Source organism: Protomyctophum parallelum, assembly GCF_964188405.1.
Source record: "Protomyctophum parallelum genome assembly, chromosome: 17".
Classification (NCBI taxonomy): domain Eukaryota; kingdom Metazoa; phylum Chordata; class Actinopteri; order Myctophiformes; family Myctophidae; genus Protomyctophum; species Protomyctophum parallelum.
In genome coordinates, this window is record NC_139719.1 from 8920305 (window position 1) to 8935961 (window position 15657).

At 41.8% G+C, this 15657-nt stretch overlaps 1 protein-coding gene across 1 annotated transcript; it reads left to right on the forward strand.

The window, feature by feature from the left end:
• Positions 1-246: 246 nt before the first annotated feature.
• ipmkb (inositol polyphosphate multikinase b) lies at positions 247-14547 on the forward strand. The gene is made up of 6 exons (XM_083787792.1): positions 247-1266; positions 7229-7314; positions 7994-8090; positions 8838-9010; positions 12132-12213; positions 13032-14547. Exons 1-6 carry the CDS (start codon positions 1032-1034, stop codon positions 13877-13879), a joined length of 1521 nt encoding a protein of 506 aa, XP_083643918.1. The 5' UTR covers positions 247-1031; the 3' UTR covers positions 13880-14547.
• Positions 14548-15657: the final 1110 nt, after the last annotated feature.

The following is a 15657-nucleotide window of genomic DNA, read 5'->3' on the forward strand; positions in this document are numbered from 1 at the left end:
CACTTCCGCATTTGGGCCATTTGGGCACCAAAATTTGGTACCCAAATGGCAAATGCTGAATCGGCGAAAAAAGGCGGAAGTAGACGGTCCTTCCGGGTGCTTCAAAACGCCACTGAGCAACTTCCACTGACATGAATAGCGGAGGGGGCGGAGCTTCACGCCAGATCAGTCTCTATCCTTTTAATACTCTATGGGCTGTAGCATGCGTCATGATACGTCGATCGCCGCCTACACTGACCTGAATATCTATCACATATGAGGAACACACGGATCTCTTGCAAGATCATGCATTTTAGAGCGATTGACAGTTTCGTTTTCCAACGATGAGCCCATGGGACTGAGGCTGCTGTGAGGAGCCATGTGAGGATGACAAGACTATCTGTCTAGGGACGTTATTGGTTTAGATTTTAGAATGCACAGGATCATCAAGATCGCTATCGAAACGGGACTAAATGGACTCGTATGCGGTTTTGGAGGGTAATACTTTGCTGTCCTTTCCCCCGCGGCTCTGCAATTAAACCTGACTGGATATTATCTGGATATATCATCACTCCCTTGTCATCAACACACACCACCATTATCCAGAGAGAGAGAGAGAGGCAGAGAGAAAGAGCTTCAAACATACCGAGGAGTGTTTACGTCTCTCCAAGCGAGGAAGTGGGATGTGGCTAGAATGTATTTATGCTGCTGTTCAAGATATGAAAAGCATTGAATCAGCACTGCTTTGGGTCTGGGAGCACTGCTTCATTATTGTGCACACTAGTAGTAGAGACTCATCGCCCTGCTTGGGTGGGTTCAGTTGCAGCGAGAACGAGTCCTGTCGCCGGGGACGTTGGTCGGGGTTGAGCCTGTCCTATGAGGGGTCCTCAACCTCACGACACCACAGATTTATAAATTGTGCGGGGCTGCTATCTTCACTGGTGACGTAATAGCAATATGTGAATCTATAAATTCACATCAATTATCTTTTTTATTTATTATTTTTTATTATTTTTTGGGACTAGTAAAGTAAGAGCTTATTTGTGCGAATCATGTCGTCAACTCAGCATCAAGTGATGATGGAGTCCACTTTGGCACTGGGCAGACTGGAACTGACCCCGAGCAGCCCGACAGCAGTGGGGGTCACCCTGGGGCCGCTGCTCTCCTCCGGGGCCCCCCCGGCCAACGAGAAGAACGGCCAGCCGCCTCCTCCGGGGTCTCACCTGAACGGTTGTGTCCCGCTGTCTCATCAGGTGGCAGGTCACAAGTTTGGCGTGGATACAGTAGGTGAGTCAGTTCATAACTTCATTGGATGTGGGACTTTGTCCCAATTCATTTCGCAATTAAGACCCCCATGATCTAGAATAAAATGTATGTAGCCTTCGCTTAGTTCTCTCACAACAGCAGTTGCACAACTGCATGTCTGTCAGTTTATCACTGATACGCATTGTTCAAAATTCATCCATTCACAGGAGACATAATGGTGATCAATGACTACACTGTGTGTGTTGAGCTGCTTGAATTGAGTGGATTATATAGTGATCAATCAGTAACTGATGTCAAGTTCAGTACAATCGCACCTGGATGAGTCATGGCAGTCAGCAGTTGGTCAATGAGTTACTTGACTAAATTACAGGCCGCTGGAAGCCTGGCTGGAACACACATGTCTCTGTTTGGATCCCAAAGATCTACTGGGTTTAAAACATGTTTTCAGAAAATGGTCTGTGTTTTTTGGGCCACCCTGTTCGGAGGGCACCCATATACTAGTATTCTATCCTACTACTAGGTAGTTAACCTCATTCCCATCATGGTGTCACTGTCGCAAGTGTAATTACTCCCTAATGATGATTACACACCAAGAATGACAAGAACAAATGTACTTCCTGGAATGATAAGAAATTCACAGTATGAGGGGTCATCACCAATTTGTGAGGCCTCTAGGTGACAAGTATGACTCAATGGCTGGCAGGCCAAGACCTGTCCATCCACAACATTCTTTATGGTTCTGTTCCATTTAGTCTATCTTCTTAAAGCAGAATACTGTTTACAAGGCTAAGGCTTTAGTACAGCGATGTATATGCATTTCTGTATACATACACAAATTATATGAAACACAAGAATATGATTCTGTGAGGTCACACATTTATCACAAAAGATTCTGAAACACACTTATAAAAACGTATTTATGACTTGTTCGTGTCCTTCCACTCTCCTGTATTTTTCTTGTCAAACAAAGCAGCAGTGTCGGTGGAAGTAATCCATAAAACCAATGCAACAGGAAATTATATGTAATATAACATGAACATGATGGACATTTTAGAATTCTCGCCAGTCGCCATGACTTATGTTCTCCTTCAAGGTGGACAAAACAAAAGCGTCAAATGGACCACTAAAGTTGAATAAAATAGGCAGGTTACATTGAGGCTATACAGAGTATAAAAACCTCAGTGTTTGAGTGTACAAATGTAACCAAATTTGTACACTCTGAGTTACAAATGGAAGACTGATATTACTGTATGAAATCTTCTTTCTACAAGCTGCTACAGTATAACCAAGTGTAGTTGTAGAACCAGTATTGGAATCCTGTTCATCTTGTAATGCCACTCTACAATGACACCATGTTGTGTCCGTAGCGTTTAGACTGTCCCACTGTCCCCTTCCCTAGTTGTCATAACAATATGGGCCTGAAGTGACCCAGAAAGCTTCGTGGACCTTTACTGTATCTGTTGGTAGGTAGTAGATACCACATTACAAGGGCGCTACACTGTAATATCCTGAGTATTACTTCATAGCAAATAAAACTGAATGTAGTCTGTTATACCATGATTTACATAAAACACATTTGCCTTCAATGCCGTCAAATCGTCAATGCACCACAACAGGCGGCCTTTAAAATCCCTCAGTTGAAGAATGTGTACAAACTTCTGAATTAGTGTACCATTAGCCTATTTATACTATTGTTATTGCTTATTCACTAGAGTACATTCATGAGGCGAGAAGTCTTTGTTACGGCCACAACCTGTTATTTAGCACCAGGACAATTGTGAATGTGAATTGTAAATTAATTGCAATTAACTTTCTGTTTGGATGAATAGTACTTATGATCCTTTCAGAGAACCACTGCTCTACAACCCTCAAGTCACATGTTAAAAGTTGTCATGGACAGTTTGATGAGGTCTGAAACTATGAATCCACAGTGGTGCACAGTCACAGGGATTAATATGTGCACTGTGTGCTTCTTGTTGCTTAAGTTATATTTGTAGGCTTCAGCGGAATGAAGGAAATTGCTACGATCGATCGGCATGCCATTTGGAAATAGCTGAGACTGATCTCAATGAGCTTGTCAGGTCTTCTTCAGATCCTCGGGTGTGGAATGTGTATTTTAGTCCATTGAAACAGATGCTGATTGTGTGCAGGGTTAATGAATTTTGTGCTGATTTAACGCTGACCCCAACACCTATGCTAGATTTGCATAGTGCTCTTAACGGGAATGCATTGCATACATTCTGGACACCTGTCGTCTCTTGTCTCAGACAGAGCTCTAGATCACTGTTGTGGGTCGGGACCCATATGTGGGTTGTGGACCAATTTTTTATGGGTTGGAAGTAAACGCCCCTTTAAAAAAAAAAAGAATCACAAGTTAATGCAAATGTTTTTTTTTTAAAGATCTCCATACAAATATGTAAGTCCATTAATTAGAGGAAAAATATGCACCTACAACATATTTGTCAGGTGAAACAAACGCTGTCTCCATTGTGCATCTTTGCTGCTCTCCAGTTAGCTCATTAGCCGCGCTCCACTGGTGTGTGCTGTGTGCATATGGGTGTTCGGTGAAATCAGCCCTTCCACAGTGCGTGTGTCATAGCATAGGAGGCAGGCAATCATGACTAGGTCGCTAGTTGCTACTATGCGATTGGCTGGCGGCGTTTCTGGCCGCGTTTCAGAGTATGGGTCAGACTCCCATTGGCTTAGGTGGCATGGGGTGGGACTCCCATTGATGACTAGCTTGCCCCATTGATGACTAGGTCGCTTAGTTCTTGAGCTGTCATTAGTCAGGTTTCACCTGACAAAAAAGCCCAAAGAAAATGTAGGACAAGGCAGAAGTCTCTTGTACGATATGCAGTTACAGTAACCTGCTGAAAGTTCACATATACCTGTCTGTCAGATTTCCTGATGAAGGCTTAACCACCAGAACGTTGGATTCTGTCTTAACCTGCTGTCCTAATAAAGTATTGGCACTCTGGCTATTGGCGTGTGTGTCCACTTTCTTGTTGTTTCAAGATTCCCTCTTCAAGTTCTCTCCCGTGGGCCGGCACCGCTAAGAAGGACTTTGGTGTGCGTTAGCATCCTTGTGCACATATACTGTACCTGTCTAACTCATTTGTAAAGACACAACAGCCGTGTTACGGAATTGGATGTACTGCTCCAAACATTACTGACTGAATGACTGAGTTAAGCGCTTAGTAGTTTCCCAAGACAGACAGTTTTCAAAGGAAAAGCGGGTGCTGTTATTCCTTTATGTTTTGATGATGGGTTCTCAGATTGAGCGCTTACCGACTGTTGGTTTTGCTTACAGTACTGATTGACCAAGTGATTGCTTGGCTGACTGAACACAGCTGAATGATTGGCTAACTAGCTGGTTGAAAGGAAGACAAACCGGTCAGCCGCCTGACTAACATAACTGGCATGACAAACTTTCAGATATGTTACACCCTCCTTAAAATCTTTTCCTGTTTCTCTCCAGGCTTAAAAATCTAAGACAGGTTTATGTTACTTGTTGGACCAATGCTAGCTTACCCAAGGCTAGCTTACTCAATATTTTAATATTGCATATTGAAAGGCATTACAATTAAATTCACTGTTTGCCATTTACTGTAGTTTACTGACTGATTTATTGACTGAAATAATAATTGTAAAGTACAACCTGAATGCAAATTTACTGTCTTTTTTGTTAGCAACACAGAACTGTTATGATGGCTTGTTGGCTTCCTATTACATCTGAGATCAAATATAGAAAAGTGGGTGAATTCATTGAAAAAAATGAAACAGGAAACACATCAATGATATTTTTACCTGTCCTTTGCAAATTACATTGTCTTGCTGTTGACTAACTGAATGAGTGGTTGACATGTTTCTACATTGCAACTTGATTACTAAAGTGTGTGTGTGTGTGTGTGTGTGTGTGTGTGTGTGCACGCGCACTACCGCACGTGTTTCAAGGAAGGAGAAAATTTTCAAGCTTAAGCTTAAATGTTCTTGCACTCTGAGGGCGTTTATTCCGCGCAATTAATTCACATTCTTTTTTGGTAGGACTCGCTCGCTCAACAATGTTCGTGGAGCTATAACTGTACGATACACTAAAGCATAAAGGCATCAGCCTGCAAATAACTTTGTGTAAAGCAAGACATTCAAGGAGAGCTGCATATATCTTAAAGTATGTTTGTCTGTTAATAATACAAATAAACATAATTATTATATTTGTATCAAAAACAAAGTGTTTGCAACAACAACAAGGCATGACGTGTAATATAAAGTGCAGTGTGAAATAAAATAAATTAAGGGTGTAAACCAAAATGCTTGAATTAAATGAAATAAAGTCAGGCAACACATGTAAATGCTAATGGTTTGCATGGTTACATGTAGGTACTTAAGAGTGAAATTCTTCTGTTCTGGTTCATGGTTTGTTTATGTGCTGTGCTTAATGCATCAAGGTATAACTCTCATTTAACACACAGTAGAATACTAACAACACATTTTAGTTACAGAATCATTATGGGAGGGTTACTTACTTAGCTCGTACTGCCACAATTTTGTACGGTTGGCTATTGAGTAACTCCATGCCTAAGGGCACCTTGAAAAAAGTTAGAGCATGGCTTGCTTATTTTTCTTGGCATTCAAACTTTATCAGCTTTTTTCTACCACCGCCTGAGCCTCTTCTGTGTGCAAATATTTGTGCTTGTATGTTGCAAATGCATGTTTAGTTTGCCAGTGAGCTGCCCGTGTGTGAGTGCACGCGCGTCTGTGTTTGTCTTAGAATCTATGGAGCAGACTAATCCTCACCCTCCATATTTAATCAGCCGTGGTCAGCCCATGATGATGTAACTAGGAGAAACACGATTTTCCTTACTTTTCTTCTATATGTAGTACTTCTATACAGCACTAGCTGTAGGCTTAGTGCAAGGGATGGCGAGAGAGAATAATGAGGCTTCACATTGAGCTACAAGCCTTTTGCGTTAAAGCTCATTTGATGAGCACTGTCTGTTGTGTAAAAAAGTTGAAAAAGTGGGGGGATAAAAATAAAAAAACATTGCGACTCGAATGCTTTTGACCATCACACTGACAAAGCAAGAATGCTGATGGAATGAGAAGGCACCCTCTCCTTTTTTTTATTGTAAGGTTGCCAGTCAAATGACCCTTGTCTAATATTAAACAAACAAAGTAAGACGAAGGCACTCATGCTCATACTACTGTACAGCAAATGGCCATTGATTGAATTGTTCACACCACTGGCTGATATTAAATTTAAACTTAAGTGAAGCAGAGAGATTACTTTCTCTCTTTCTCTGTGATGGGCTGTGATGGGCTTTAGGGCAAACATGTGTCTTTGTAGTGTCTTACAAAGACAAATCTTTCTTTTCTTTTTTGGCCATTTGTTTGGTAAATGGCCGTACTGTACTGTATGTACTGTTACACCCTACTTCCTATTGAACCAGTTGCAAAATGCCTCTTATTCACAGATGACACTTTGTTTTGTGTGTGAGAGAATGTCTCTTAGCCTTCTTTCCACACGGCCACCCTGGATTTTATTGCTTGGTGGTTAAAGGTGTGGCCGTGTAGTGTGTTTGAAAATTATTTATTAAAAACAATTAACTTATTGTTTTATGTGAAATATTGCCTGAGCTCTGTTGTTGTTGCAAGCATTGACACATTTCACAATTGGAAATTCTACTAAGCTCAAACCAATATTTTTCCATAGCATTACCTAGTGTAAATAAATGAACTCAAATTATAGACTTACTTTATTAGTTGTTCAGACTGTAAAACCAGTGTCATCTCCTGGGGAACCTTAACACCACAGTGTTGTATACAAGTTCCTGTTTGTGTACATGCTGACCAATGAGTCTACAAGGAGTCAAGGACAGTACGTTAGTAGTTGGTTTAGTTCATGTACGAACAGCACTCAACACTGTTCATGCAGCAAATAACAAAATAAGTTAATATTTACAGTTTTTCCCCTTCTTTTCTCCAGGTATTTTACAGCATCCGGACGGAACCGTTTTGAAACAGCTTCAGCCACCACCGAGAGGCCCGCGCGAGATGCAATTTTATAGCATGGTAATAGAACGAAAATACAATACACACAGATGCTGTTCTCTATCACGGTTATGTAAACATTTACACACACAGAAACTTACAGTTACATATTATGAACATTCCACAGTCCATTCTTTTATTTAAATTATAAAAATAGCAGCTCACTGTACACAGTGCATGTGCATAGTTGCATACACTGAATCAAACTCACGCACGCACGCACGCACACACACACACACACACACACACACACACACACACACACACACACAGACAGGGTGATGCATCTGTGATGTAGACTACTACTCAAGCATTGTTTGGTTTAGGGCTTAGAAAAGCTGTTAGCCTCAGCAGCTCTCATACACACAACAGTAAGTCACAGCATTATCTCTGTCTATCTCTCTGACCATACCACTGGAATTCATTCTATATGTGGCCCAGGGCATACTGTATATAAGCCCACAAATATGACTCTAATAAATATACGCAATACCTAATAAATCGGTTTCGACATAATTATAGATATTAAAAACACGTCACGCCACCAATGTGGTTCTGCTAGGATGTATTTGGGCATCATCATCAGTGATATTGTTAATGCAGTATTGGTAATTTTATTTATTTAATAATAATTGCTCATGGTTAGAGATTTTGGTAAACCAACTTTAACTTCCTTCTATTGTGTGCGTCTGTTTTCTAGGTGTATGCAGAGGACTGCTGCGATCCATGTCTGTTGGAACTCCAAAATCACCTGCCCAAATATTATGGCACCTGGTCTTCTCCTGACAGCCCCAAAGGTAACGGAACATGTTTCATTTGTTGGTGTGAGTCTGTTTTTAGCCCTGCTAGCGGAGCTCCAGGGAGCTGCTGCGTTCGCACAAGTGGCAACAGGGCTACAGTACGAAACAGCCAAACGTGGCCAGCTACCTTTCTGCAGACTCAGAGTCACCATTGAAGTGTTGCTCAAACCACACGTATAAATGAAAAGGGTTAAATAGTACAGGAAACTGTTAATGGCAAGAACGATTTGAACGATGAACAAAGTTGGGACCAACTCAATTTATATTTTGTAGCGTGTCATGCAGTGACAAGTGTTTTTAGTTGGGTGTAAGTAGCAGCACAGACTGGTAGTGACGCTTTAAACTCTTGGAGCCCTGCGTTAACGGCGGAACATTGCGCCATGGCGCATCGTCATAACTTGCGCCTTGGCGGTGTGTCCACGCCAATTTCACTATACCGGACGCATTTATGTGGCCACACTGCAGGTGCAGCACACTTGCTGCAACACGCTGTGACTTAGTCATGGGTGTGTTTTGAGCATTATATTAATTCATTAAATTAAAACTGCCCTTTGAAAAACGAGCTGCGTCCGGCTTGAGGCACAGTCCTATTTAGGTGGCGGAGATGCACAGAACGTTTTTCTAGTGACGACCACCGTGGTGGTGGCCAGCTACTTTACCACTGCGCCATCCTAGTGACTATTACTACTGACACGCAAATGTGATATTTCTGACAAAGTGATTTTCATCTCTTCTCCGTTTCAGACCTGTACCTGAAGCTAGAGGATGTAACGCGTCGATTCATCAAGCCGTGCATCATGGACGTCAAGCTGGGCCAGCGAAGCTACGACCCGTTCGCCTCGCAAGAGAAACGAACCGATCAGATCAGAAAATATCCTCTGATGGAGGAAATAGGCTTCCTGGTTCTGGGCATGAGGGTGAGTGGGATATGTGTGGAGATTGTTTTTTATATAAAGAGTTATTTTACTTTTGGTACTTTAAGTACATTGTGATGCCATCAGAGTATCTATATTGCAGTATTGATACTTTTATCTAAGTAAAAAACAATGGTATCCAATTAAATGTATCTACTATCTATGCCTGAAAGCAGTGCAGTACAACTAACGCCTGGTACTGTGAGACACAGAGCAGCTGAGCTATTGCACATTAGTGATAGCTTTAAGAGGAGGGGAGTACAATACTCCCACCTCTGACTCAAACATTCCCAGCTGGCCTTATTTTGGAGAAAAGAAAAGACACACACACACACACACACACACACACACACACAGTGATGTTTTTAGTAGGTATAGTCAGAGGGTATACCATAATTATTCCCTCACACATGCACAGCCGAATGAAATGACATTAACTCCCATGGCCAGTGGTCATTATCAACGCAACTATTAGCCACACATAAGCCTTCCCCTCGCCATACGCCATATCATCACATGAAAGAGGCTATTGAAGTCCACATGGACCTTCTCCTGCGTATCAGATACGTTACCTCGGATGGTTAATAGACTGTATATGATTTAATTTGTTTTCTTCTTCAAATTGTCTATGTATATACACAATGTACAAAAACGCCCAACTACTGGCAAAGATACTGAGAATGATGGAGATAAAAAAGGGGGAAGGAGGTTTGGATGAAGAAGAAGGTAGGAGAGATGAAATGTAGGGATCTTATCGGTAGGAACGGAAGAGAGAAAGAATTTGGTATCCCTTCCATCAGTTTCCATAACGCTCATCACCATCATCAACGGTATCTGGCTATCTGCCTCCTTCCTGTCCCATTTCCCACATGCAGCATGCAACACATGGTGGCTTGGTGGTCAGACTTAGTACATTACAAGATATTCATTAAGACCTGAGGCCCATTCTACAAATGCCTTCTAAATCAGTAGTTCTCACACTTTCAACATTGTTAAAACATTTTAAAGCAGTCGTACAAGCTTGCTACGCGGCACCAAGTGACGCGCTGTGACCTTGTATTTCTGCAAAAATTTGGAATAGCCAACGCAAGAAGCTAAAATGACACAGATGCTTTCCCTGTTTTAATGGGTTAATAAGGACTTACGTTATGCATTTGGATGAAACGTGCATTTGTCTGGAAACAAAAGCTTTCTTCCAAATTGCAGATTCAAAACTATTAATCTCATGTGCAAGTATGGACGTTATGCTTCAAAGTTAGTATGCTAAAGATAATATCATAGGTTAATATCATGTCATAGGTTAAGCTAAACATAATTCTACATAGTAACACATCAGATCGGGACGGCAAAACTAGAACATATTCGTCTTTTTTAATATATAATATCAATGATGGTGATAAATCTCAGTGTGGATTTGTTATCATATAGTGAGTTTTTGGTACCATGTGGCTAGTTAATATCACCATACTACAAGTTAATATACTCACCTACTTGATCCACACCAAGCACATTAACAATAATTATGTGAGCATCCACACTTATGTTGCGGTGTGGACTCTGCCTTCCACTTGATTTAGAAAGATTATTAAATCCATATAGTTCTAGTTGTTACTGTATGCTTGTTGTGGATGGCCCATGAAAAGCTTTGCCTCTGCTTCTGTGCGTTAGACATTTTCAGTGCAAGTAGAAACAATGAGAGAAGGGGAATGTAAAAGTATGACAAGAATATACTATATCAAGGGCTTTGTGAAGAAGTCGACATTGTGTCGTCCTTTGTATACTGTAAGACAGAGCCTGTTCCTCAAAGACCCAACTAGTGTTTGTCTTACATCGGGCCCTGCTAATGACAGTGACTGATTGGATGCTTGAGTCATGACCAAAATGTCCACACCTTCCGTAAACCCACTCGACTATGTGTATACCTATGGTTAAGTGCTATGACATTTACCCATAATGCTTCTCCTTGGAGCCTTTCCAAATTCTTACGTAATTAGCCACTGGACTTTGGCTCCGTCAGCTGTGGCGAGTAAAGACGTGATCTACCATTTTAGTGGACATGCTACAGTACATATGGATGTTATAGGAATAAGTTATATTCGTATAGCCATTTCGCTATCACAGTAAATGAAAGCATAACTATATTCTCTCAGTTCATGAAAATAAAAACCTTACATACAAGCCCAGGATTACTCTATGTTTGACATGTCATTATAGGCGACGTTTTTCAAAAGAATTGTGAAATGAGCAGATCTACAATATAACGATGCAATCTCGATGTGAGCTTTGTCAATCAATTTTAGATATTTGTGGTGAAGTATATATGGTTTTAAGTGGTTAAACTTATTTTTGTTACCACAGGTGGCTGGGCCAGGGCTCTCTTATCTGGCTGGCACACAGCATGGAAAATGTCTCGTGCTTAGCTTGTTTGTTTAGAGAGAGGAGACTCATTAGTGGTAATGACGTTCCTGATAGGGATGTGATAAGAAAGAGAGAGATTGAAGCCAAGGCATCAGAGACACATACTGCCCAGTACCCACAGATTACATGTATACAGTATGAACACCCAAAATGTGATAATAACATGAGTCATGACTAATAACAAACACAAAGAACCCAAACAGGAACGTTTATACAGTATCTTCTGGGTGAAGCATAGCAATGAGCTACTTAAGGATGTCTAATAGAATGCAACCCCTGTACAGACCATCAATCATCTGTGTATTCTTGCACTGTCTGCACCATACTGATCTTAGTACATACTGTAGACATACTGTAGTGTACATACCTTTACACCTCTCAACTTTACCCCATTTCAGTGAAATTGTGCAATGTAACAGGTCTGTTTACACATTTCTTTATTCTAATAGCACAAGGCCCATGTTGTTGTTTTGGGTGTATAATGTTATTTCCCCACTAGATGGAGACATTGTTCCACACCTCGATTTAATCTGTTTATTGACAGTTGACACTTAGATACTCTGCTTTGCTGTAAAAGTTATTGTGGAACAGAACATGAGCATTAGCTAAATGACTCAAATGTAAACACATATCCGAATCCGAATGTGAATAACAATGTTATGTACTGTGCGTTATTGATGTGTGTTATCATTGTATTGTTTTTCAGGTATATAAGGTGTGCAGTGACAGTTTTGACTCCTATGATCAGCACTATGGAAGAGGACTAGTTAAAGACACTATTAAAGACGGTATGTATAAATCAGCACGTTCACATTGAAAGTGTAAAGATAAGCCTAAAATTAAACTTATTGGACAGGCAGTTCTTTTCACCTGTTAACATGTTCCAATTCCATTTCTAGGAAACAATATATTTTGTATAGTGTATACTGTATAGTGAGTTATTTGGAAATCGTTACTGTATGGCTCTTTTCACTGGTGCTGAGTCACATCATTTGAGTTGTTTCCATAATAACATTTGAGCAAGTGCTTGTATCTGTAGTGAAATATTAATTTACAACACCTGTGCACAGGGGGCTCTTAACCCATTCTGACAAGGCACCCATTTTGGTGTTGGCATCATGTTATGCTTTAGCTATTGAAAAATAGCAGATCTACAAGCTCATAGCGCGCCACCGAGTGGCGCGCTACGAGCTTGTAGGTCTGCTATTTTTTTGAAAAATCGAAGAACGACTGACATTTTTTAGAATCTGATCTCAGGTCAGAATGGGTTAATCAGACCAGTGTGTGTCCTAGTGGAAACCTTGCATGAATCTGATCTCAGGTCAGAATGGGTTAAAATGATAGGATAGGAAATAAAATGGGAAAACTGTCCTGTAAGTCCACACGGGCTGGGCTTCCTTGCTTGGGCCCATGACACTTTAATCAAGTTTAGAAAATCAATCGATCCTGCAGATAAGCAAACAATGCAATAAATAGAAAACAAATTAAAAAATGGGGTGGGGGGCATAGGAAAGGAAAGAAAATGGAAGATAAAGTTTCTCTCCTCAACCTTTCACCTCTCCGTAACTCGTCTACTCTCTTTCCTCCCTTGCTTTGTCCTCGCCAGGACTCTCAAAGTTTTTCCACAACGGTGCAGGCCTGCGAAAGGACGCCGTGTCGTCCAGCATCCGCAGGGTGCGCCACATCCTCCGCTGGTTCGAGTCCCAGCGTCAGCTGGTCTTCTACGCTAGCTCCTTGCTCTTTGTCTACGAGGGCTTCTCCTCCTCCCCAACCTCCTCCTCTTCCACCTCTCCCTCCTCTTCGTCTCCTCCGTCTTCTCTTCCCAGCACCCCCTTGATCAGCCCGCCTACGGAAAAGCCTGCCTCGCCGGAGGTCGACGACGGGAAGGGGAGGCGGGGCCACGCGGTGGGCCAAGAAGAGGATGCGGACGTGGCCGAGTACAACAACAACAACATCCGGGTGGCCGTGCCCCTGGACTACAGCCTGGCCACCATGTATGCCAACCACAGGAGAAGCGGCCATCATCATCACTACTGTGCCAAGGGGCAATTCCATGGCAACGGAGATTCGACAACGAAAACGTCGGGTCCGGTGACGAACGCCATCGCGCCTTCGAGCGAGGAAGACAATTCGCCGTGGAAGCACATGGCCGGGAGGCGGCCGCAGCCGAACGGAAATGGCATCCGCTCACAACTGGAAAGCGAGGAGGAGGATGAGGAAGAGCAGGAGGCACGGCGCGAGGACGAAGGGGAGACGGAGAGACGAGCGACAAGGAGGGACACGAGCAAACAAAAGAGGGATGGAGGGAACGGAGGAGAGGAAGAGGAGGAGGTGGAGGTCCGGATGATTGACTTTGCACACGTGTTCTCGAGTGATAGCCATGACCATGGCTTCATCTATGGCCTGAAACACCTGCTGGCAGTGCTGGAGCAGATCCTACACGAGTCCTCCTAGGGGTCTCTCTCAAAGACTCCACCACCGTGTCCCTTCTCGCTCTCCTCCTGCTCTCGTCCACCGTTGCCTCCTCTCTCCTCTGGCCACGTTAGTTCTGCACCAGACTTGAGTATCTCAAATGCTGTCTGTCCTCAATAATTTTCCCCATACTCTGTCTTTGCGCTCCCTCGCCTCACCCCGTTTCCCCGTCTTTTGTTTTGGAGCAGCAAAGGACAGTCTTGTTTAAAATCGTCTCAAAACCCCTCTGAGCAGAAAGAGGAATGAAGGAAAGAAAAACAAAAGAAAGAAAAAAAAAAGAAATCTAACATAACCTCATCTGTTCATTTGTGTGTGTGTGTGTGTGTACACGAGGACTCGTGTAGGTGTGTGTGTGTATGTGTGTGTGTGTGTGTGTGTGTGTGTGTGTGTGTGTGTGTGTGTGTGTGTGTGTGTGTGTCACCACTTTGTAATCAGAGTTGGCTAGTCTCTTTTCCTTGTGATCTGCAGCAGTATCTTATGCACTAATCATACCCATGAAGGCATTACAGTCTTTCACTTCAAACAGAACAGATCCTCGACTGCTGCTTTGCACATGCTCACACTACTGTAGGACTGTCAAATGAGATTCAATTCCATCAGCTAACGGGAAGACTTTGATTCTCATTTACTTTTCGCCAATTATTTGCAACATTCTCCTGTTAAAACAGGGTTTTAATTGTTAGACACTGGATTTGATTGAGGTGAAAGTGAATTTATCCTAAGACCTACAGTACTACACGGACCACTGTGGTGCACTTCAGGTTGTTTAGAAAGTTACCAACAGTTTCTTTTCTTTCTTTTAAACTTTTTACATTACACTCTTGTTGAGGTTTTATGTTTGTTTTTTTTTATCACAGACAGTGTGCAAATAAGGGTTCAGCGCTTTCGTTTATACTCTGTCATGCAACAGTGTCACCTGCCGCGCACCACACTGTCCTACGACAAAATATAAATGAGAAGCGGTTTCATCTCGTTGCAAATCTTTGGTCTATTGATGACTGGGTCAAAAATAACATTGCCTCACGTTGACTTTAGGACAAACAGTTTGGTGAGCATGTACTGAAACCACCATGTCAGAGGACAGTTCTGTTTTAAGCTGGGTCATTGTTTCTTCATAACTCTTTAAATTTGTTCTGTTTTTGTTGTTTTTGAACCACTACAGGTATCTAACTCAGGTAAATTTTACTATAATCAAAACATCTTAGTTGTTAATATTAGTTATCATTGTTATTATTCCTAACAAACCAATCCACGTTATGTTTTGTACAATTTACAAAATGTTAATTAATTTTTAATTGTTTGTTTCCCCCATAGAATAATCTTCCTGACCTCTTGTCAGCATTGATTCCAGGAATGGTTGCTGGTTTTTTACCACTGCTCATTATTATATTATCATTATGTATATTCTTAGCTGCCAAATTGCCTGCTCTTTGAGATTTGATTTTTTTCTTAATCTGAATAAGGCATAATCACCCTACTCCCAACTTGACATACATTTGACATAAGTTATGTTGCTGCTGATATGTGAAAATCCTAATGATTTATTTTACTTTAATTGATACTGTCAGGGGTCTTCAACAGGGGGTTCTCAGTTACTATAGGGGGCCCGCCAAATCTTTGTGTGACTGGAACTTATATTTTTTACATGAATTACTTCTTAGCCGGAAATAGCAGATGCAAGCTCATAACGCCCGTTGTGAGCTTGTAGGTTGGCTATTTTCTGCAGAGGTTTGGTCTGGAGGGAAAAAGGAGAAAACCAA

Bases quoted from the DNA above. Each gene is read 5' to 3' on its own strand.
- ipmkb (XM_083787792.1), top strand. From the start codon at position 1,032: ATGTCGTCAACTCAGCATCAAGTGATGATGGAGTCCACTTTGGCACTG. The intron at 1,267-7,228 runs GTGAGTCAGTTC...TCTTTTCTCCAG, and splicing joins GTTTGGCGTGGATACAGTAG to GTATTTTACAGCATCCGGAC. The intron at 8,091-8,837 runs GTAACGGAACAT...TCTCCGTTTCAG, and splicing joins TTCTCCTGACAGCCCCAAAG to ACCTGTACCTGAAGCTAGAG.